The sequence below is a fragment of the Lactuca serriola genome, chromosome 7, assembly GCF_051521515.1.
Source record: "Lactuca serriola cultivar US96UC23 chromosome 7, Lser_US96UC23_V15, whole genome shotgun sequence".
Lineage (NCBI taxonomy): Eukaryota > Viridiplantae > Streptophyta > Magnoliopsida > Asterales > Asteraceae > Lactuca > Lactuca serriola.
Window position 1 is genome coordinate 124,586,831 of NC_136414.1, and position 22,771 is coordinate 124,609,601.

A 22,771-nucleotide genomic window follows, 5' to 3' on the forward strand; every position below is an offset into this window, starting at 1 on the left:
ATTGCGAAAAACTCGACACAAAATTCCTTGTAGACCCGCTCTTGCATCCGTAACAGATTTTGCCAACCAGAACAGGTGAACGAATACCCATCTCCAATGAATATCTTTGTCAAGAACGGGCCCACCCGGTCTACGAGCCCTACTTCCCTCAATCTTGTCCAATTGATTGTTGGAGCAACTGCAATTTCCCTGTTGTAAAGCCACCCCAATCTGTTGTTCCAACGGGTCAAAACATCATGGGCCATTGTTGCGGGAAAATTATACACCCGCAACCCCAGCTGGAACCTCTCTTCTTGGAGCCATTCCTGCAAGAACACGGAAAAGAAACAGCCAAAACAAATATCCACAAATTAAACATAGAGGAATATGAATTCTGTTCAGCCCCAGAATTCACGTCGTGAATCATGTAAGATTCACGTCGTGAATTCGCAACCGCAGAAGGCAGAATCGTATCCATCGGGGAGAAATCCAGTTAAAATATCTTTGGGTTTTACTCCTAAACTACTTCCAAACACTTAGCATGAACATTCAAAGGTTATTACAAACTGTAAAGAATTAATTTCGTCATTTAACAAACCCTAACCCTAAGTTCCTCTACTAGAGCAAAAATTAAACTTAATAATCAATAATTAGTACCTTTGTTGGAAGTATTACGTAAGCATAAGGGTGATTAGTAGAATTGTCGGCTAAAATCGCAGCAATGGGGACCAAGGCGGACCAATTTCTGTTTCCACTTCGTGAACAATAAACAAATGAAAGGGTTTACTGGTTTCCAGGGACTTATCATGTGGTCCCGTACTTTTAAACATTCACGTCGTGAATTCTACACGATTCACGTCGTGAATAAAGTCTGAAAAAAAATCAATTGTGACTAAGTTCTCAATTATTACTACTTCCATTTTAAGGTCCCTACATTTTGTTCTGATAGAGTTGGATGACTTGATCTAAGTTTTTTTTAAAACTAAAATGCAAAAAGAAAGAAAAAAATTTCAAACCAAACTCGGGTTGCCTCCTGAGAAGCGCTTCTTTTTCTTGGAGTCTTGAGCTGGACTCCGTGCCTCCTACGTTGAGTCTTCGGAAGAGTCCTCCACCAAGATCTTTTGTTCCTTGAACCGCCTCTTGTAAGCTTGAACTCGCCTTTTATATGCCTTCTTTGAATTCTCCTTTTTAGCTTTTCCCTCTTCTTCAAGCTTGCGTTTTGTGCCCTTGGGTTCCTCCTTGCACTTTATGTCATTCTCCTCCTCTTTCACCACCGGCCTTGTTACTCTGGAAGTGACCTCCTCTTCATCACTTGTTATTTCCTCATCCTCTTTGCTTACCCAAGAAGGCGGGCTCTTGTAAGCTATGACTTCAATCAAATATGGAACAGATGCTCTAGGTTTTGTTCTTTTGACTTGATGAACTGCCTTGATCTCTTCTTCCATAAGCTTTTCCAGTTCTTCTAGTTCATTCTCTTCATTAATTGTGAACACCTCTTCTTTATCTTCTTGAAAGTCATCTTTTATCCCAAAGACTTCTTGTTCATCTCCAACCCTCAAAGTTAGCTTAGACTCGCGGATATCAACAAGGGCTCCAGCAGTGTTAAGCAATGGCCGACCAAGGATAATTGGAACATTGTGATCTTCTTTCATGTCTAAGACTACAAAGTCTATTGGAAAAACAAATTTTCCAATTTTCACCAAAATATCCTCCACGATGCCACGGGGTTGTGTCACCGAACGATTCGCCATGTGAATCTTCATTCTTGTAGCCTTCATCTTCGGAATCTCTAATTTTTGATAAAATGAAAAAGGCATCAAATTAATGCTAGCCCCAGAATCGGCTAAAGCATTAACCTTCAATTTATTACCAAACTCACACGGTAGAGTGAGGCGTCCAGGATCCCCCATATTTTCTGGTGTTTCTCCCAACACAGCTTTTGAAGTTTGTTCACTTAGAATCACTATAGACTGCTTCTTTAATTGCCTTCGATTGTCTATCAAGTCTTGCAGTAATTTTTGGTTCTCGGGAGCTTTAGATAAGGACTCGACAAAGGGGGTATTAATCGGGATCCCCTTCACATGCTCGACAAACTCTCTATGTTCTCTCTCAAGTGGACTAAAGGTAGCTTGGGAAGGAAAAGGCAAATGCGGCTGATAAACCAAACTAACTGCATAATTTTTCTGTTCTTGATGGGCCCACATCGTGAACTTATAAGGTTCACGTTGTGAATTCTGGAACTCAGCAGCTTCATGATTTTCGAGCTTGATCTTCTTCATCTTTTGATCGGGCTTCCGTGGTTCTTCTTCCAATGCTTCCAGGAACTCCGAGATGGCTTCTTCTTCGGTGTCTATGGCCATTACATGAGATTGGTTCTTTACTTCGGGATTCTTCAGGGATAACTTCTCATGAACTAGAGTGGCTAGTTGACCAAATTGTACTTCAAGGTTATGGATGGAGGCTTGCTGATTCTTTATCAAATTTTTTTGTTCCAGAATAGCAGAATCAGTGGCATCGTGTTGCTTTTCCGATGCTTCCATAAACTTCATTAAAATGGTCTCTAGGTCGGGTTTCTTCTCGGCTGGTGGCTGCTCCTTTTGATAGAGGCCTCGACCTGTCTGCCTATACTTCTCTTCTTTTTGCTTCTTATACTCCTCATATGGCAGCCACTCCTTCTTCGGTTTCCTCCAGTCCTCATCAAATTTATCCCCACTAGAGTAGCATACTTGAACCTTTCTGTTCCCATAATCATCTACATTGCAGTCCTTTGTCAAGTGTGGACCACTGCATCTCTCGCAACCCACTCTTATGGCATGTATCGAATGGTCCATCTGTGTTATCCTGCGGTCCATATTATTTAACATGGCCATGACCGTTGCTATTTCTTCAGTTTGGGACCCTCCTCCGCCTTTGATTCCTTCTTGCCTCGGGTTGTGGTATTCGCGAGAATGCTTCGCAAATTCATCAATTAGCTCCTTGACCTCCCTTGGATATTTCTTTGTCAAAGGTCCTTGAGAATCAAGGAGTTGTCTTGTCATCACGTTGACCCCATCATAAAAGATTGACATCTCTTGCTGCACATTTAGATCATGCTGAGGGCAATTTCTGAGTAAGCCCTTGTACCGCTCCCATGCTTCATATAGGGACTCCCCTGGCTGTTGCTCAAAGTTGGCTATTGCCTTCTTGAGTTTGGCTATCTTGGATGGCGGGCAAAACTGGTCCAAGAATTTCTCACGCATTTGAGCCCAAGTGGTGATTGTACCCGGTGGGAGTGCTTTTAACCACTCCTTAGCAGCTCCTTTGAAAGTGATGGGAAGCATCCTAAGCAAGACTGTGTTCATGCTGACATTTGGGACATTGAAGTAGTCCGCAATGTCATTGACTTCATCTAGATGCTTAAAAGCATCCTCATGATCTTTCCCGAAAAATGGGATGTCCTTCAGGGCAGTCAATATGTGTCCCTTCAGCTCGAATGTGGCAGTGGCAGGCATTGCGGGTTGGACTAAACCGGGACCCACAGCTTCTCGGATCCGCTTCTTATAAGCTCCCATGGACATTTCTTCAATCGCTTCCATCTCGTTCCTTGGCTCGTTCTCGGGTTTGCTTGTGTGTTCTTCAAATTCTGGCTCGGTATCGCTTTCGGACTCGGTCTGGACGGGTGTATGATCCAAATGCTCAAGATTGCTCTTGTGCCTCGCGGATGAACCTGACTCTCCTGTCTTCTTTCCCGACTTCCTTGAAAAAGCCGACTTCAATCCTTGCACGGGCGTCTTTTTCTTGTGAAGTGCAGACTCGGGGTCTTCAAGTGGTGGCACCAAGTGTGTGTTTGAACTTCTGGTCATGAACTCCTGCAACTTGCTAAACTAAACACGTAAAACTGGACTAAAATAAGAAAAATTAAAAACTGAACTCTCAGCTTTCACGTCGTGAGTTTATTAAAACTCACGTCGTGAACTCTGTGGCAAAAAAAAATATACTATCTATGCAAGTGAAATGATATCAACGAAAATAAAACTAAAATAATAAAAAAAAACTAACTAAAAACAAATAACGAATAATCAAATAAACTAAATTAATTGAAAGCCGTTCCCCGGCAACGACGTCAAAAACTTGATGTGCACAAAAGTACTCACTAATTTTAATATTTATAACCTAACAAACTTAACTAACTATGCACTTATAGGAAGTGTACCTAGTCAGATTACAGTATAGCTTGGGTAAGTCGGGTGTCGATCACAGGGAACGGTGTTACTAATTAATTTACTTACTATTAAATTAACCTAATTTTTAACAAGTTTAAAAGGGGTTTTATCTGATTTTACAAGATCAGATGAACTTAAATTCAAATTCAATATTTAAAAACACACACTCTTGTTTAGTTCGAATCCACTTCTCCCTTATGGCTAGCTAATGATTACGGATTATTAAGCTGGTTTTTAGTTGTATTAGTAATTTAGTTCTATCTTACCAATAATTAACTAAATCATGTCAAACCATGTATGTTCACACATAATTAAACACAGAACTAATTATGAATGTAAATATGCTATGTAAGATTTGTTGTATAAACGCAATTATGGTCACAGTACACGTTCTCTAGCACAACTAAGCTTATTTATTCTAATTACTAACTAAGATTGGTCAATCCTAGCTCTAACAATTCAATGTTCACTAAATCATTAGGTAAACAGGTTCATGCAGTTTAATGGTCACTAAGCTACACAGAACATGCAATCAAGCAATTAGATAAACAAATAATAACATGCTAGGTTAAACAAATCAAACACAAGCAATTTTTACCAACTGAACTTAATCCACAAGTATATAACTATTCATAAGTTCAAAGCTTCATCTAGCTAAACAAGAGTAGATAGATTCAGCTGCTCATCATAGCAACTAAATCAAAACAGCTAAAACTAATGAAAGACATGTTCTAAAATATAAACCTTTACTTCTTTTGGTGTTGAAAAATCTCTTCCAGAACCTTTCTTTCGTTCTAAATCGTCTTCTGGAATTCCTTTCTTCTGCCAAAAGCTTCTTCTATTCGTAATTGTCAAGGATTTATATAGTTGCTGATATCCATAAATTCACGTCGTGAGTAGTAAGCAATTCACGTCGTGAGTTGTAGATAACCGTGCCCGTCAAGGATTCCTTCACCCGCATACATATTTTCTAGAACCAACGATTCACGTCGTGAATCCTTTAAGTCTCACGTCGTGAATAACCTTTTTCCAGATTTACTTCACTTTTACTCTTTTAATTCCCAAAGTTTCTTTCTTTAACACTTTCAGTCCCCTTTTCTTCAAAATGTCTTCTTTTTGACTGTAAATAACATTTAAGCTCATAAGTACCATTATTCTAAACAAATTACCAACTTTTTAATAAAAATGTACTTAAATATTGCCTAAAAATAAGTATAAATATGGCAATATCATAAACCCTTGTACACCTCTTGTCCTTCATTTTTGTGGTCCTAAGCTCACTCCTACAAGTTTCTAAGTTAAGGTCCAAGGCTAAATAAGGGGTTTAGGGCTCATTTTGTAAAATTTGAGGGAGTTTACGGCCTAAGAATGTTCTTGGGCTGTAAACCCTCATTCAAGCCTCCAAACTTGATGTTTAAGGTCCAAGACACTTCAAGGTTAAGTTCTAAGCTAGTCTCTAAGCCTAAGGAAGGGATTTGGGGCATTTTTGGCACCCTTTTAGGGGTTTACGGCCTAAGAGGGTTCTTGGGACGTAAAATTCTTGTTTTTGATATTCTTGGATGATTTTAATGCTATATTGACATGAAATGAGCTTTAGTACAATCTAGGGTAAGAGAACTTACAAGTTAGGGGCGAAAACTTGCGGATTTTTGGAAGAATCGGGCCTTGAAGAGAGAGGGTAGAGAGAGAGTGACTAGAGTGGTAAAAGTTCAAGTTGATGACCACTCAACCCTTATATAGGGTTTGAGTTTGTGGCTAGGTGGGAATCTACCCAATACCGACGTTAAATGGAGTTTAAAATTTTACCCGATTAAATGGTCGTAACTCGGCTTAGTCATAAACTAAAATTTTTCTCAATTAAATTCGAGGGTGCTACATGTGTTTTTATTTCGTTTCAACACTTATGAAATAAAATAAAAACATTAATTTATTTGCCTAACCCAAATGTTTTAATGAAAATAATAATAACAATTATTTTATTAGCTGAAATGGGTTACAATGACGGAATAAATTTCAGGTTGTCACAATAGGCTATATGAATAACTGTCATATCTGATTGAATTTGAGTTAGATAAGGTTCACAAATAGTCAAATCAAAGTTATTATCAGTGACCATGGATTTACCTGCTGGATGATGCTTTGGCCAGGTGGATCGTTTGTTGCTGTGTAGCAGTAGTTTGGCTCAACATCGTCATCATTATCTTCTGAACCAGAAGACCAAAACCTTTATCACATTCAACTGATAGTCTAGCCACTAGACATAAATTCCTTGCATATTATTCTTCACCCACAACTCCGGACGACCAATACCCATCAACATTCCCTGAAACCGTGGTAACAAAAGCCTTTTCATTTTCAACAAGTTCTTATGCTTTACGAGCATAATAGGAAGAATCTATTAGCTTTGGTTTATGAGGAATTTTAGCTAAACAGTCCTTTTCAAAGTGGTTTTTGAGACCACATTTGTGACACACAATCTTGGGTTTAACTGATTTGGGAACTTCTTGAGGTTCCGAGGGGTGAATTGGAATGTTGGGTTGATATTTAGGTGGATTTTCATTGGGTTTGGGGTAAGGTTGAGGATTATTGTGATGAGGAGCTTGAAATCGATCCTGAGATGGTTTTTGATTGGGATTCCAAGGATGTCTGTACTTCATATATAGAAGTGCAAGCTTTTTCTAGAAACGAAGTTTGGAATCACCAGCTTCTGGATCAAGTTCTACATCGTACATATAGTTTGGAATCGGAGGAATAGGTGCAACAAGTTGAGTGGGTCGAGTAGGTTGAATAGGTGGAACAGGTGGGATAACTCCAAAAGGATCCAAAATAGATGGGTTCAGAATCAGTGGATTGACAAAGCTTACTAAAGCGAGAGGACCTCCTGAGAGTTATCTCAACGTTTGAGCAACGTTGGATTCATGACCTTGAAGTTCGTAAACAACCGATAGAACTTCAGTTTCTTCAAAGATCTATTACTATGAATATAGGATTTAACATCTCCCCATCCTTTTCCAAGGTTGTTGATGAACTTGAGATTGTACTCGGGTGGAGTTCGTACTACACCATGTGTTGTCGTTTTGTGTTCACAATGATTATGTACCAATTTGATGCAGAGGTTACAAATTCACCAGGAGTTGTAGTGAAGGTGTCAAAGTCATTTACAACTGATGTGAAACACTTATCTTTCATGTTCTTAGACCCTTCAAACAAGTCTTGACGTGTATCCCAAATCTCTTTGGCCGATTTGCATAATTTTATGTGCGTAAAGAGAGAAGGAGGAACACCAAACACGATTTCTAAGAAAGCAATCTGATCTGCATGAAGATTTTCAATATTAGATGCAGTTAGTGGTGCTGGATGGAGTTGTTCTTGACCCATGAGTGTAGCAACAACATCTATGACCATGTGTCTTACGGGAACATGATGAACTTCTTTTACAGATCTCCATATCTCTTTACTTTTTTCTTTACCAAGAAAAAATCTCTCAGTTCTAACTTTCCAGTGATCATACTCTTCAACAACTAGCAATGGGGGACGCATTGGGCAACCCACACTATTTGCTATTTGCATTGAACACGCTTGTTGATTTTGATTAGAAGCATCCATTGAAGTTAAGATATTAGAGTTGAAGTGGTATATAGAAGAACTTTTATCCTAAACACAGAAATGATTAAGATACCAAGGTAATCTTCAGTCAACTATAATTTGTTCTTATGGATTCAAAGTATAACCACTTAGGCTCTAATACCAATTGTGAAAGCAAGAAACGATATGCACGAAGAAGGTTTGAAAACTCAAACCTTGAATTAACTTAAGATCAATGTCTGCTGCTAATGAAGATCTAGTCAAGTTTGGTAAATTAGTCTTGTCTCGGAATATATATATATATATATATATATATATATATATATATATATATATATATATTCAACAAAGTATTCAAGATATAAATAAAGTTTTTTGACTGAATGATTATTGGTATTGATATGATAGAGAATGTTGCACTCATATGTGTGTAAACAATGAAACTTACATCTCCTTAAATAGACAAGGAGTGAGACAAATAATACAAATCCCGTAAGTAGGTTCCTTTTAGGTTACACACAAGGATAGAAATAAGCAATAAATGACATGAAAAATTATAGAGACTTTATCTATTAATTAATTAATAGTCTTTAATTAATTAAATGAAATCTAGAAGTTCTGGAATGTTCTAGAGGATAAAATAAGATAATTTAAGTAGTTAGATAATTACGATATATATGGATAATTATTAGGTGACTAAATAATTATATTCCAGGCTTTTATATCATTCCCTATAAATAGAGAGGCCTTTGGACGAATTTAGATGATGATTTTTACTTAAAACCCTAGAGAAAATTCGGTCCTACCTCCTCATTCTTGAAACGCTCAAAACCTCGACGTCACGTCGTGGTCACGACATGGTGCATGCAGTTCCAACATATTTAGTTTTTTAGAGCATCGCTCATGGCGTTCTTTGCTTGGATTATTGTTGAATGTTGCTGATCTGAGTTCTTTGGGTGCAACTACGAAAGAGAAGTTCTACGTAGGACTCTTATCTCTCATTAATTAATAGAAGATCTACAAGGGTTTCTAAGAACCCTAAAAGGTATGTATTCTTGCATAATCAAGTTGCATGGGATAGGTTGTTTATAGATGCGAATTTTGGGCCTATGGAGGATTAAAATTATTGCTTCCGTTATCCCTTTAGTGATGTTTAATGATCCTCAAAACCCATTAGTTTTGTTAGCGTTGACTTCGGCCTATGGCGTTTTCTAAGCCCATTATTATCAGGTCAACCTCTCGATAAACAGTCTCATTTACTATAACCCTAGTGTATTGTATGAAAAATACTTTTACGGCAGGAAATATAAATCTCTTTCTATCTCTCTCTCTCTCTATCTCTCTCTCCCCTCTCTCCCTCTCTCTCTTGCGTTCGCCGTGGATATCGCTGATCTTCCTTATCGTGTGAACCATGTAAATTAATTGTGTCTTGTTCATTTGATTTTGCATTCATTACTCTGGTTAGATCGTTTAACATTTATCAAAGTGTTGTTTTTTAACCTAACAAAGAGAGAGAGAGAGAGAGAGAGAGGTAGAGAGAGGGTTAAGCGTGTGACTCAAGAGGGGTGGGATGGGTGGTGTTTTTTTAATTAAAATAATAAGAAATTAAAAAAGAATTGTTTAAATACATATTCGTCATTTCATATTGGGCGTGGACCAAAACCACAAATAATGTCAACCATAGGGACCAAAACCACACAAGATATTAAAAACTGAACCACAAATGCACCATCAAAATTTTTTGGACCATCACTACATAATTTTAACAACTATATGAGATCAGTTTTACAAGACAAAAGTGAAAAATTGGTCCTTGTGGTTTCGCAAAAACTGTAGATATAGTCCAAAAAGTTTCTAAATTGCATTGAAGGTCCAAAATCAAAAGTTTTCCATGATTTTAGTCCCAAAATTAAGAAATTTATGTGGTTTTTGGTCCCTCTAAGAGTTGAAAGGGTCGTTTTTCCCTTATAATTTCTTTCTTTATATTATTTGGTATTTATTTTCATATTTTATTAATTAAAAAGAAAAAAGAAAAAAATTAGGCCACCTCATTCCATCCATCATACCCTACCCTTTCTTTCTCTCTCTCTCTCTCTCTTTCTCTCTCTGACCTAACCCATACCATTTCATCTTTAAGATTTTACATACCAAATCCATCGTCGACATTCCCAGTTCTTTTCTCAGCGATCGAACCCCATAGTCGATCTCATAAACACTGACACACACCTTCGATGAAACCTCCTTCCCCTTCAACAACCCACCAACCCGTTATATTACCCAAGAATCGCTCTTAAAGAAACCCAGATTGATGTTGAATAGAAACTCTCAAATAAACCAAGCTTGATGATGTTCAAAAGGAAATCACGTACATCTACTGTTTCACTCGATCTCAATGCTCCTCTTCATCAACGCATCTTCTTTATTTGGATCTTGAAACCGATCATGGATCCCATCACTCTATTCTACCCTCTGTTCTCTCTAGGATTAATATAGGTCGTTCATGGTATACAATCTTGCAGGTGAGAATTCTTCATTTTTTAGATTCATCTAGGGTTTGTGCAGGTCAATTCGCTAGTTATGGGTTAACATTTTGGGTTTTAATTCAATTGATGGGAAATTGTTACAATTTGTGGTATGACATATTGATTTGGATTTTGGAGCACACGACTATTCGATCAGCGGGGTGTTTGAAGTTGAACCATAGAGTTATTTGGGTTTTAGATACAACTGTTCAATTTCAGTAGGGCATTTAAGCATGTCGCCTTCAGAGTTAAGCGGTTCATCGAGGCCATGACTTCAGACTGTCATGGAGATACTTATCACCCCATCTCCAAGAATTACAACAATACAACAAGAATTACAACAATACAACCATTTTCTAGAAGATATCTCATAATGGATAACCGGGTTTCAATCTTTTATCTGTTTCTTCAAGAATTGCAACCATTTTACAGATGCAAGCATGAATAATTTTATCTGTTTTTTTCATAGGCAACATGATTCATCTCAGGCAACCTCATCAACATCCATATTTAATCACAATGTCATAATCTCGTAAAAGTAGGTTTTGGTTTTGTTTTAGGATTTAGTGTTACTTTTCAAGGTTACGAAATTGGTGATGACTTATTTGATTTTTGTAATTTATGATTAACAATATGATGAATATTTTTGTAATTTCTAATTAAGAATATGATGAAATGAATATGGTGTTGTTATGTTTATTTAGTGTGCATGCCTGTGTGTGTGTGAGAGAGAGAAAGATGGGGTGGGTCGATTATTTATTTTTAATTATTTGGATAATAAGAAAAAGCAAAAGAAATGCAAAAAGGGAAAGTAAGAGGGTAAAATAGTCATTTCATTTTTTTTAGGACCATAGCCACCAAAATTTATTGATTTTGGATTTTCCATGCAAGTTAAAAGCTTTTTGGATCTCATCCATAGTTTTTTGCAAATAACAGGGATCAATTTTGCACTTCTGTCTTTTTACACTTTTTCTAAAATAAAACATGATTTTCCTCCGAAAGGTAGCCTATTGATTAAACTAAAAAAAAAGGTGTCTGAATATCTCTTCCTTTGAGGTATTTGTGTTCGCCTTGATGGAAGTATGTATGAGTTCGGTTTTAGTATATACCAAACACACACACACACATATATATATATATATATATATATATATATATATATATATATATATATATATATATATATATATGTTCTGATGATGACTATTTTTTTGGTGAGGATATCATAAAATAAAATTGAAAAAAAAATACAAATATATTTTGCAAGTATGTCTTTTTGCACTTTTCTAAAATAAAACATGATTTTCCTCCAAAAGGTAGTTTATTGATTAATTGAAAAAAAAGGTGTCTGAATATCTCTTTCTTTGAGGTATTTGTGTTCGACTTAATGGAAGTGTATATATATATATATATATATATATATATATATATATATAGCTAGGTTAATATATTTCTTATATTTATTGTGTTCTATAATGCACCAATAGGAATTTAATAAAATTAAATAATTATTTAATTAAATAAAGATAAATATTAAATGATTTCCATAACTGAATGTATATTAAATGATATCCATAATCATAATCTTCTTTTTATGGAAACTAATTAAATTTGTCATTAATGTCAGCAATAACATTATTTCAGAATGAATTCGCATCTACATTTTTATGTATGTGTTTGTTTTTTGTTTCATGACACACTCACTTAAAATACAATAAAATTATATGGAATATGAAGAATGAGAGTGTATTCTACTAGAATACATCTCATTCTTCTAGATACGAATTTATTTGAAAGAATATTATTGTTGAGTGTTGACATTAATAAAGAATTTAATTAGTTTTCATATGGATATCATTTAATATACATATAACTTTTACTAAATTCTTATTGGTGCATTATAGCATATAATAAATGTGAGAAACATTTGAACCTATCTCTCTTTCTATCTCTCTCTCTCTCTCTCTCTCTATATATATATATATATATATATATATATATATATATATATATATATATATATATATATATATATATTTGGTGATGACTATTTTTTCGGTGAGGACACCGTAAAAAAATTGAATTTATTTTTATTGATTTTGGACTTTCTATCCAACTTGAAAACTTTTTGGACCTTATCCATATCCATAGTTTTTTTGCGAATCATAGGGATCAATTTTGCAATTCTGTCTTTTTACACTTTTCTAAAATAAAACATAATTTTCTTCTAAAAGGTAGTTTATTGATTAAATTGAAAAAAAGGTGTTTGAATATCTCTTCCTTTGAGGTATTTGTGTTCGACTTGTTGGAAGTATGTATGACTTCGGTTTTAGTAGGTACCAATCTCTTCTAATATATATATATATATATATATATATATATATATATATATATATATATATATATATATATATATATATATATATATATATATATATATGGTCCGGTTCTGATGTGAACTATTTTTTCGGTGAGGACTCGTGATGATACCTTAAAAAAATTGAAAAAAAATACAAATCATAAAATCGAGTATAGTACTACATTGGCGAGAAAAAAATTTGAAAAAAAAATGGATCATAAAGATGATCCATGCTTCAATTTTAATGATCCAAAAAGTTTTTTCCAATTTTTTTTTCTCTCCGATATAGTACTATGCTCGATTTTATAATTTGTTTTCAATTTTTTTAAGGTGTCCTCATGAGGTCTCACCGAAAAAAAAGTCCTCACCCGATCCTCTCTCTCTCTCTCTCTCTCTCTCTCTATATATATATATATAATATTGTAAAGAGAAATTAAATATCCTCCTACTTTTTATTTCCTATCAATTCTCATATCTTGGGGTTCCCGTCGGGGCAAACATGAGCCTCTCAAAGAATTGGAAACCGGTGATTGAAAAAATTACAATCAAGACTGAGTACTTGGAAATCGAAATCCTTATCGCTCGGGGGTCGGCTAACACTAGCCAAAGCTGTTCTTGGCAGCCTTCCAACATTTTATTTTTCATTATTTGTTGCTCCTGCAGGTGTCATCAAGACTTTGGAAAAAATAAGGCGACGGTTCCTATGGGGTGGTACAGATGAGAAAAAAAAAACACATCAACTGGGTGGCATGGGATAAAGTTACTGCCCCCAAAAAAGTTGGAGTTCTGGGATTAGGCTCGCTTAAAGCTCTCAATTTGTCCCTAATTGTGAAGTGGTGGTGGAGGCTGAGATTCGAAAAAGCAGGATTATGGTCCAATGTCATAAAAGGGATCCATAATCTTCACAATAAACCTTCTGCCCTCATGTCTAAAAAAACAATACCTGGATTATGGAAAAATATCGCCGGAGCCCAAGATGAACCGGCGAAACTTGGAATTGATATAAATGATATAATCTCAAAAAAAAATTGGTAACGGGGATGACACCATGTTTTGGCAAGACAGATGGTTGGGCGAAACAACATTAAAGGAATCCTTCCCAGAGCTATACAAGCCAGAACGGAAAAAACGGTGTAAAATAAGTGATCGTATCAAACCAGGAGGGATCAACTGGGAATGGAAATCAAGTCCGACCCTCACGACCCAACTTAGAGAGGCTGACACACTCTTCGACATGGTCCGTAATATTCAATTGAATCCACGTAGAGATGAATGGATATGTGATATTTCAAGCGATAAGGTATTTCATGTAGACGTCCTTAGATCAAAAATTGATGGGAGAGATACTGCGACACCAACAGGGGAATGTCTAATAAATTGGATCCATGAAGTCCCGCTAAAGGTGAACTGTTTTATGTGGCGGGCATCTATGGATCGTATCCCCACTGCTACTGCCCTGCTTAAGCGTGGTGTACTAATTGGGACCTCCATATGTTCCTATTGCGAGTCGGAAGATGAAGACGTCAACCATGTAATTCTAAGATGCCCAATGGCTGCCAAGGTTTGGGAATGGGTGTTCATCTGGTGTGGGCTACTTGGAACAAAGTTTGGGTCAATTGGTGAACTTTTGCAATTCCTTTCACAATGGGGAACATGCCCAAATAAACGGAAAAACTTAATTAGCATATGTTATGGAACGGCTTGGCTCATTTGGAAAGCAAGGTGTGATCGGGTTTTCAAGAAGTCTCGAACCCCCCTACCATAGTGGCAAATATGGTTAAATCCATAGTCTTCTCATGGAAAGAACACAGGAGAGTCAAGTGTAACTATTGTTGGGTCGAATGGTGTATTAATCCTTTTCTTTGTATGTAATTTTCTCCTCAAAAGCCTTGTATTTCCCCCCTAGCACCTTGCTAGGGGTATGTTTTGTTTCTTTTTAATAATATTTGTCGGTTCCAAAAAAAATCTATTTAAATGATTACATGTGTCAGATTAGTATATTAAAATATAATTAAATGAGTATTAAATGTTCCACATGTTATCATTTAATTGGTTACGAGGATTTATAGGAACAAAAAATAAGAGGATATTTAATTTCTCTATTCTCAAAGCTTTTTGATAACTTCTCATACATATCGAATTTTAGAATGGTATAGGATCATAGTATATTTTTTCTAGGATAGAGTTTCTGGATGATGATTACAACTTGCATGGTTTATGGAAATTTTAAACTAAACAAACTTAATTAGATTAGTCGTTAATATAACAAGATTGTTATCCCTAAAATAAACTTGGAATCTAATCATGATTATAGTCATCTTTGCAATGCCCCCTTCGATGAGATTCTAGCAATTGAGGAGTGAAATACCATACATGAGGTTGATGGTTCAAAGTTAAAATCTTGACACATCTAAAATATTGCAAATGTTCAAACCTTGCCACAGCTCAGATGATCTAGTTTATAATTTTTATATGATAATATGAAGACCTACTAGCCTTCCCATTTATTGTGGTAGAAGATTGTTTATAGTAAATATTAAATACATCTTCCTCATGAAGAAAGGAACAGTCATAATCATAATTTCGTGAAAAGAGTGTTGATGGATGCCGTTGATGGATGCCATTTTAAGCAAATCAAATTAAAGAACAAGGTTCCGTTTCGACTTGAATGATATTAAAGTCCCAAGATTTTATGAACTGCATTGACACCATGATAGCAAACCTTGCATTAATCTTATGGCATTTTGCATTTCTATGACACATTTTAGTGAAAAACGAAATATTTCTTTCATCTTTAAAAGAATCAATGATATTAATTAAGTAAATATTGTTTAGCTTTTAGCTTCGCCTTTTAACTACCACTTAATAGTAAAGTTTACAATAGGAGTGGGAAATTAATCGATATATATTGTCCTATTTGATTTGCCTCAACGTTTGACAGTGACAAATAATGACATTTGTTTGTGGTTTTCATCATTTCTTGTCTCTTGTGATATGGAAAGCTTACGCTAAAACCTTTAAAATGGCAAATATTAAGAAAACGACTGTAGTTTGCTCATTTTTTATTTTTCTTTTACAATAAAACACCACCTGTACGTGATCTGTGAAAATTTAATTTCAAATTTAAATGAAAAAACATAAAATCTACAAGTATATTTTTAAAGTTGCAACTGCACTCTAGTCCCAAAAACATGAATACCAAAAATAAAAATAAATAAATAAATTGAGGCTTTGAAGTTTAAAGGTTTACTAAAACAAAACCTAATAACAAAACCGTTTCAAAGGTTGACTAAAATCCACCAAAACAGATGAAACCAACAAAAACTTAACAATAAGGTTATGTTTGGCGTACTAAGCTGGTTAGCTGAAAAGCTAGCTAATAGCTAAAAAGCTAGCTGGTAAATAAAAAACTAGCTGATAGCTAAAAAGGTAGCTGATAAAAAATAACGTTTGATAAAACTAGCTGAAATATATAAAATTACATAAAAGGACATGTAAGAATATATATTTCTATAATTAATTAGGGGGTGTATTTGGAAAATTTTTAAAAAGCTCTTAAAAAGCTAGTTTAAATAGCTTTTCAAAAAGCTAGCTTATAAATTAGCTTATAAGCTACTTTTTGGCTTACCAAATACGACAACATAAAAAAACTCAAAAAATAAGCTAGCTGTGGCGCGCCAAACATAGCCTAAATCTTCCATCATTTTCATCTCTTGTGATTGAGCATCAACTAAACTAATATACATATCATGTGATCAAACACCAATTAAACCAACAATACACATACAGAGTGAGACGAAAAAATCAAGCCAAAAAACCCTAATTATCATCACATCACAAATGAAAGGGTGTAAATGGTCTTTGTGTTCAACATCAAAGCACCAAGATGATGATGATAATGATGATGTAAGATTTTAAGTTTTCAAGTATCCATATTTAGGGCTATGTAACTCACCCTACACTTATCCAACCAGTTGATTCTTCTTGAACCTAACAAATAGTTAAAAAAAAAACAAATAACAGAGAAGAAGAATATGCACGAAGAAGAATCAACTCATTTTGGTCAACTAGTCCACCCTTAGAAATAAATAACTATAATTCATCAATAATATTATGTATATGAAACAATCAAAAACCATAATCCATATATGTCTTGACCATAAAAAAGCCAAGGGGGTTGATACAATATCCATGATGGAAGTCGGGTTTTTCCTATACGTGCAAAATTTGCAGCTTTGATAACACTAAGCTATCAAGAAGCTAAATGCAAACTACCATTATGAAAAAACCAATCAAAACATTTCAATAGTATTCTAACATATGAAGATTAATCTTTGTGAGGGTTGGAATCGAGGAACTTGGCATATCTTTCCGATTTTGCCCCTGATTTGTGATCATAGTACTCGACCACCGCAGCTCCAGCTAATGCCGCCAGTGTTAGAGCCTGTGCATGCAACCTAATTCACCCACAAAATTGATGTTTAGAAAATATTTGGGAACAAAATGAGGGCAATTTTGTAAAAGTTGGGGACTTAAGGGGGAAAGTCTTCTTGTCCTAGTTGTTCTTTGAGCTAGTGCTCAAAGAACAACTATATATATAAATAACTTGGAAGGAGGGTAAAATGGTAATTTAGTCATATTCAAACGGTTCATTCAGTCAATCTACACTCTAGGCAGCATTTATCCAATCAAAATTTTATCCAAACAGAACTTAATGGGTGGGAGAAGGAAAAGAAATAGATCATACGTCCTATTTGTGTGACAAGATTTGTAGGGTTATTTTCGACAATGAGGGCAGGGGCATTTGCATCTTTTTCATAGACCAGATATCAAGAGCGAGCCCCTGCCCCCATTGTTTTGGGTTGGACAAAATTTGGAAGTTTTGCTCCCTTGATAGGGCATGCTGCGTAGGGATATTTTCATTGAAGAGGACAAGGGCATTTTCGTCTTTTGCATAATCGTCCCACCATGTTGTAACTTTGATATTAAGTGTGGTTCTTTGCAATGCCTCAACTCAGATTAATCAAGTAAAGGAGTTGTTCTTGGTTATGTTTAATTTCATCAACAAAGTTTGGGATATTCTTCTACTAACTTGAAAATTCAGCATTTCCTTAGAATGTTTTAGTTATAGATGCTCAATAAGTGGAAGAAAATCTACAAGAATTTAGGGGTTATTCCTCCTTACATTTATAAAGAAAGTTAGGAATCGGAGAAATCAATAACCAACCCTGATTTGCATTTATGTAAACGAAATGGAATGAAGATCAAATCAGAATTTATATCCACCATTATGGCATCAAGATCAAAGCAAATCAGAAAAAAGGGGGGGAAGAATTAATTATAGTATCAAAATGATCTATACCTAGCGTGAATGATCCTGACGCTGGTTTTCATGCCCGGCTGAGACCAATTGTAAGCGATTGATCCAACAATCCCACTCAACCACAAGCATCCTAATTGAATCCACAAAAAAAATTCGAAATTTCATCAAATGTCGGAAACCATATAACGAAATCGGAATGCATAAAAGAGAAAACGAAAAATTACCAACGGAACGAAGCTTATGCTCAACAATCCACTCCCTCGTGCTATCAATCTTGGACTTGGCGTTTGATTCGCCCATCGTTGGTTGTTTCTTTGGACAGAAAGTAGAGAAAATATGAGAAACGCGACGGAGATAAAGAGGAAGAGGGCGGTGGGAAGAAAGGGAGGTGATGGTACTAGCCACGAACGGTGTAGGTACTTGGTAGGGAGGCTTACTTTCACTTAGGGGTGTTTCCACCGTTCCAATAGTATATATTTACAAAAACAATTAATTTTTATAGCATTTTATTATTTATTTTTATACTTATTTTATTAATTATTTATTATATCTTAGAAAATGTTTAGAGCGATATTTTATAACTTACTAAATTATGACTCGTGTTTTGTTAAAACGCGAGGAATATAAATTAAATACATACCACATTAATAGGTATCATTATCTTAGGTGAAATTTTAATAAAAATGTTAGTTAGATTCATTTTTAGAGTTTTTAAACCAAACTTATTAAATAAAAATATTTAATATTTATATTAGAGCAATTTAGTTTTTTAATATAATATTTTTTAACATAAATGATCAACGTGATCTTTGTTTTATCACAACATGATGCAATTTTTTGATTAAAACATGTTGCGTAGTAGTTTTATCAATTGACCTGGTATACCAACTCCCATGGAGGCTCATATGACTCTTTTTATATTAGCTTTGTAAAACCAAAAGCAACAATAAGTTGTTATATGTACCAGCAATGTTAAATTTCACAAAGAAATTTGATACACATTACAATTAAAGTGCATTGTCATAACTATAAACATCAAATTCAGACATTGTAATTTGGTCAATTTTTAAAGTATTTTTTCTTTATAAGAATTAAAATATGATTTTTTAGGCTACACCTAATCACATATACATATCTTCTGATCCAAGAAATTATTACAAAAAAAAACATGTTATGAACAAAAATATATTCCATCCGTCCCAAATTGATAGTCCACTTTTGACTTTTGAAGTCTTTTTTCTTCAACTTTGACCTTAAATATTTTTATTTGTGTTATATATTATTTGATAAAACTTATAACAATGAAAAAACATTTAAAATACAATTCATTCATATATTTTGCATAAAGTATTATCTATCAAAAACAAAAATATTTAAGGTCAAAATTGAAGAAAAAAGACTTCAAAAGTCAAAAATGGACTATCAATTTGGGACGGAGGTAGTAATATTAGTTTCATAATTTGTCAAAGGTTAACACTAATAAATAATAATGAACTTTCACAAATCTTGCATTTTGGTCACTGAATCCAACTGACAAATGAAATTCAGTTTAGATGATTGATTCAAGAAGTGCATCCATGACTTTTTGTAGTTGATTTTAGGAAAATGCTAAGACCTACTGAGATATGAGGAACAGTCTGTGAGGCTACGGTTGGTTTCTGGAGGGCAATACAAATTCAAAATCATTAGCACACTTCCCTCCTTGCTTCAGTTTTTAAATTTAAATAAAACTTGTCAAAATGAAATTACAATAAAAACCCTTAGATATGTAACCTAGCAATCAAACACCATATTTTTCAAAGAAATAAATATCACAAATCTACAATTTATACTTTATATGATATTCTTTAATTATATCTTTACCTTTTCATCTTTAATGGTCACTAACATCTCTTTTTGCCTTATTTTTGTGACACACATCAATATCGAAAATAAGAGAAAGAACTATAAAAAACGAATGTTGACAGAGTGATCTTTCATTGAAAACACAACAAAAATTTTCATAGAGCCGCTAGGAATCTTTTATAGACCACTAGAAAGTCTCTATAGTGATAATTGTGTGGCATCTATGAGAACGCACAATTTAAAGTAACAGTTTTGATTAATGTAAGTGTAAAATCATTTAGAATGCTTACCGGTTGTGATTGTTTCCACTTGGATGTGAACATTAACATTCTTGTAGAGAAGTGGAACTTCAAATGAACCCTGCATTGTGACAACCCGAAATTTTTTATCTTATAAAGTCAATTCAATCAACCAAAAGTCATACTAAATTCCATTGCCTTTTAGCCTTGTTAAGGGTCATTCTAATGAGTTCTAAGCCTAGTACACTTACGAAATGGAAGTTGAAAAGTGTTAGCTTGGTATTGGAGGAATGAAATCAAGCCAGAAAACCCAACACATGGGGTTTACAGCCGTAAACTCTATTTACGGCCATAAACACCCTCCTAGCTGTGAACTACCCCTATATATAATAGTTTTCTTCATATTTCTTCATTTCTCCAAGTATTGGCCGCAAACTACCCATTCTCTCTCAAGTACCATCCAAGAAAAGTTCTCATTTCACTCCAAAATCGTAAGTGTTTCATCCTTTATTTGTTCATGCTTAACAACCCATTTTTTCTAGCCTTGATTCATCACTTTAAGACACCATCTTGAAGATCTTCAAGATTTTGAAGGGTTTACGGCCATAAACCCTTCATAAGGGCCGTAAACCCTTCAAAGGATCTTGGGCCGTAAACTCCCTAAAGTCCTCTGTGACAACCTGAAATTTTTTGCCTTGTAAAGTCAATCAACCTTAAGTCAGACTCGCTCCTACTATCATTTAACACTGTTTAGAGTCTGTTTGAGTGTTCGGAGCCTAGTACATTCAAGGAATGAGTGTTAGGAAGTACCTGTTAGACTCACTGTACAACACCCAAGCCCTAATTTCCATCATATGGAGTTTACGGCCGTAAACTCAACCAGGGCCGTAAACTCTCCCCTTATATATATATATATATATATATATATAAGAGCATGTCATTCTTCTCATTCTTTCCTTCCTTGGATGAAATCCTTTCAAATCCTCTCAAGTATCATCAAGTTCTTCATCCTAGATCTTCAAAAACGTAAGTGTTCTTCACTCTAGTTGTTGTTATCCTTCTTAATCATGAATCACTCTTTGATTTCATCCATGAAAACATCCTTTTTGTCTAGATCTTCAAATCATCGTCTTTCACCAAGAACACCAAGAACACACACTTGTTCTTGGTGGCCGAAAACACCTCCTAAGGCTTTTAAATCGTAAGTATCCCTTCCATACACTTCCTATCTAGTAGAATCATTAGCCTTAATGCCTAGATCAAACGATTTGTGGATGATCTCCAGGAATTTACAGCCGTAAACTCCCTGACCGTAAATCCCTATAAATGTGCCATATTGGTCGAAAACCCTTCTTAAAGTCCAAGCCTTTGACCTTGAACCATTAGTGGATGTTGTAGGACCTTAAACCACACACTTAGGCATATGTGACCATGAGCTTACGGCCGTAAACTCCCTTGGACGTAAACTCATGGCCGTAAACTCCATTGGTGGCCGTGAACACCCCTTAGTCTAATCACATGTGATTTCAACACTTGGTCAAAGTGTTTCCCAGTCCCGTGAGGTGTTTTCTTGCATTGGGTTGCTTCTAAACACTATATTTATGCCAAAATATGCCATTATATGTCATTTAGGACTCGTTAAGTCTTGGGACTTCATTCGTGGAACTTCTCATCCTTACAACCAAACAAGGAACATGTAATGAAGCATAGATCACCAATTCTAAGTCTATAAAATCTCAGTTATACAAAACCTTGGGAGTATACATTGCAAGATTATAGACCTATTCGTAAGGGTCTTTTAAGTTATCACATAATTTATTTATATAGCGCCTAAAATACTCCTATAGTATATTAATGTTGTGTACTTAGTATGTTTCAACTTGTTATTTTGTTATAGTATCATAAAATACTCCTATAGTATTCTAACTATCACGTTCTGATCTAGAAATCTCTTGAATAGAATTTGGTAAGTTTTAAGACTGTTGCAACACCACATCACTCCCAAACACATGTCGATCACATCTCGAATAAATATAGTTGACCATGCTATATTGATCCTAGCTGTGATTACATAACTGTCCGGGTTTGACCGTAGTGTTCAACCTTTAAATACTTATGCTATGTTCTTCTTGTGATACTTGTTCTAGTATGTATACATGTATAAGCAAGTAGGTATATTTTTATAACTTATTGTTATTTTCTTAAAATATATTATTATCCAGAGCACTTAAGCCCCATTGTATTTATACTTGTATATCTTTTATCGGTTGATATACTTAGTTCACTATAAACATCGCTCTGATACCAATCTATCACACCCCAAAACTGGAATGGCGGAAACGTTCGGGGGTGGAGGACGTCATGTTTAGTATCACAAGACATGCATCATAGTAATCAAAGTAATGAACAACCATTTCATTAGAAAGAAAGTGTTTACAAAGTATGTGTTCACAAAACATAGAATACTTATGTAAATAACAAAACAAGACTTGAAGATATACTTCTCCATCTTCTGAATTCCTAGAGCGAGTACCTGTCTACTAGTTTCCTGAGAATACAAGTTATTTAGAAAGAGTTGATCAGCAATTAAGCTGGTGAGTTCATAAGATTTTAGTGATGTGAGTAAGTTGTAGAAAGCTTAGTAAGTTGTAGTAAATTGTAAATGTTGTTTAGAAAAGTTCATCTGTTCCTCCAGAAAATCCTGATTTCCTACTTTG

At 34.9% G+C, this 22,771-nt stretch overlaps 1 protein-coding gene and 1 non-coding gene across 2 annotated transcripts; one reads left to right on the top strand and one right to left on the bottom strand.

Moving 5' to 3' along the window:
• Window positions 1-3,063: 3,063 nt before the first annotated feature.
• Window positions 3,064-3,170, top strand: LOC145065088 (small nucleolar RNA R71). The gene has a single exon (XR_013688240.1). It is a non-coding gene; the product is annotated as a small nucleolar RNA R71 (small nucleolar RNA).
• Window positions 3,171-16,767: 13,597 nt separating this feature from the next.
• LOC145063546 (Hypoxia-responsive family protein) lies at window positions 16,768-18,424 on the bottom strand. The gene is made up of 3 exons (XM_079011142.1): window positions 18,195-18,424; window positions 18,010-18,100; window positions 16,768-17,104 (listed from the first exon to the last, which is right to left on the bottom strand). The coding sequence occupies exons 1-3, from the start codon at window positions 18,268-18,270 to the stop codon at window positions 16,975-16,977; spliced, it is 297 nt and encodes a 98-aa protein (XP_078867268.1). The 5' UTR covers window positions 18,271-18,424; the 3' UTR covers window positions 16,768-16,974.
• Between the last annotated feature and the right edge of the window lie 4,347 nt (window positions 18,425-22,771).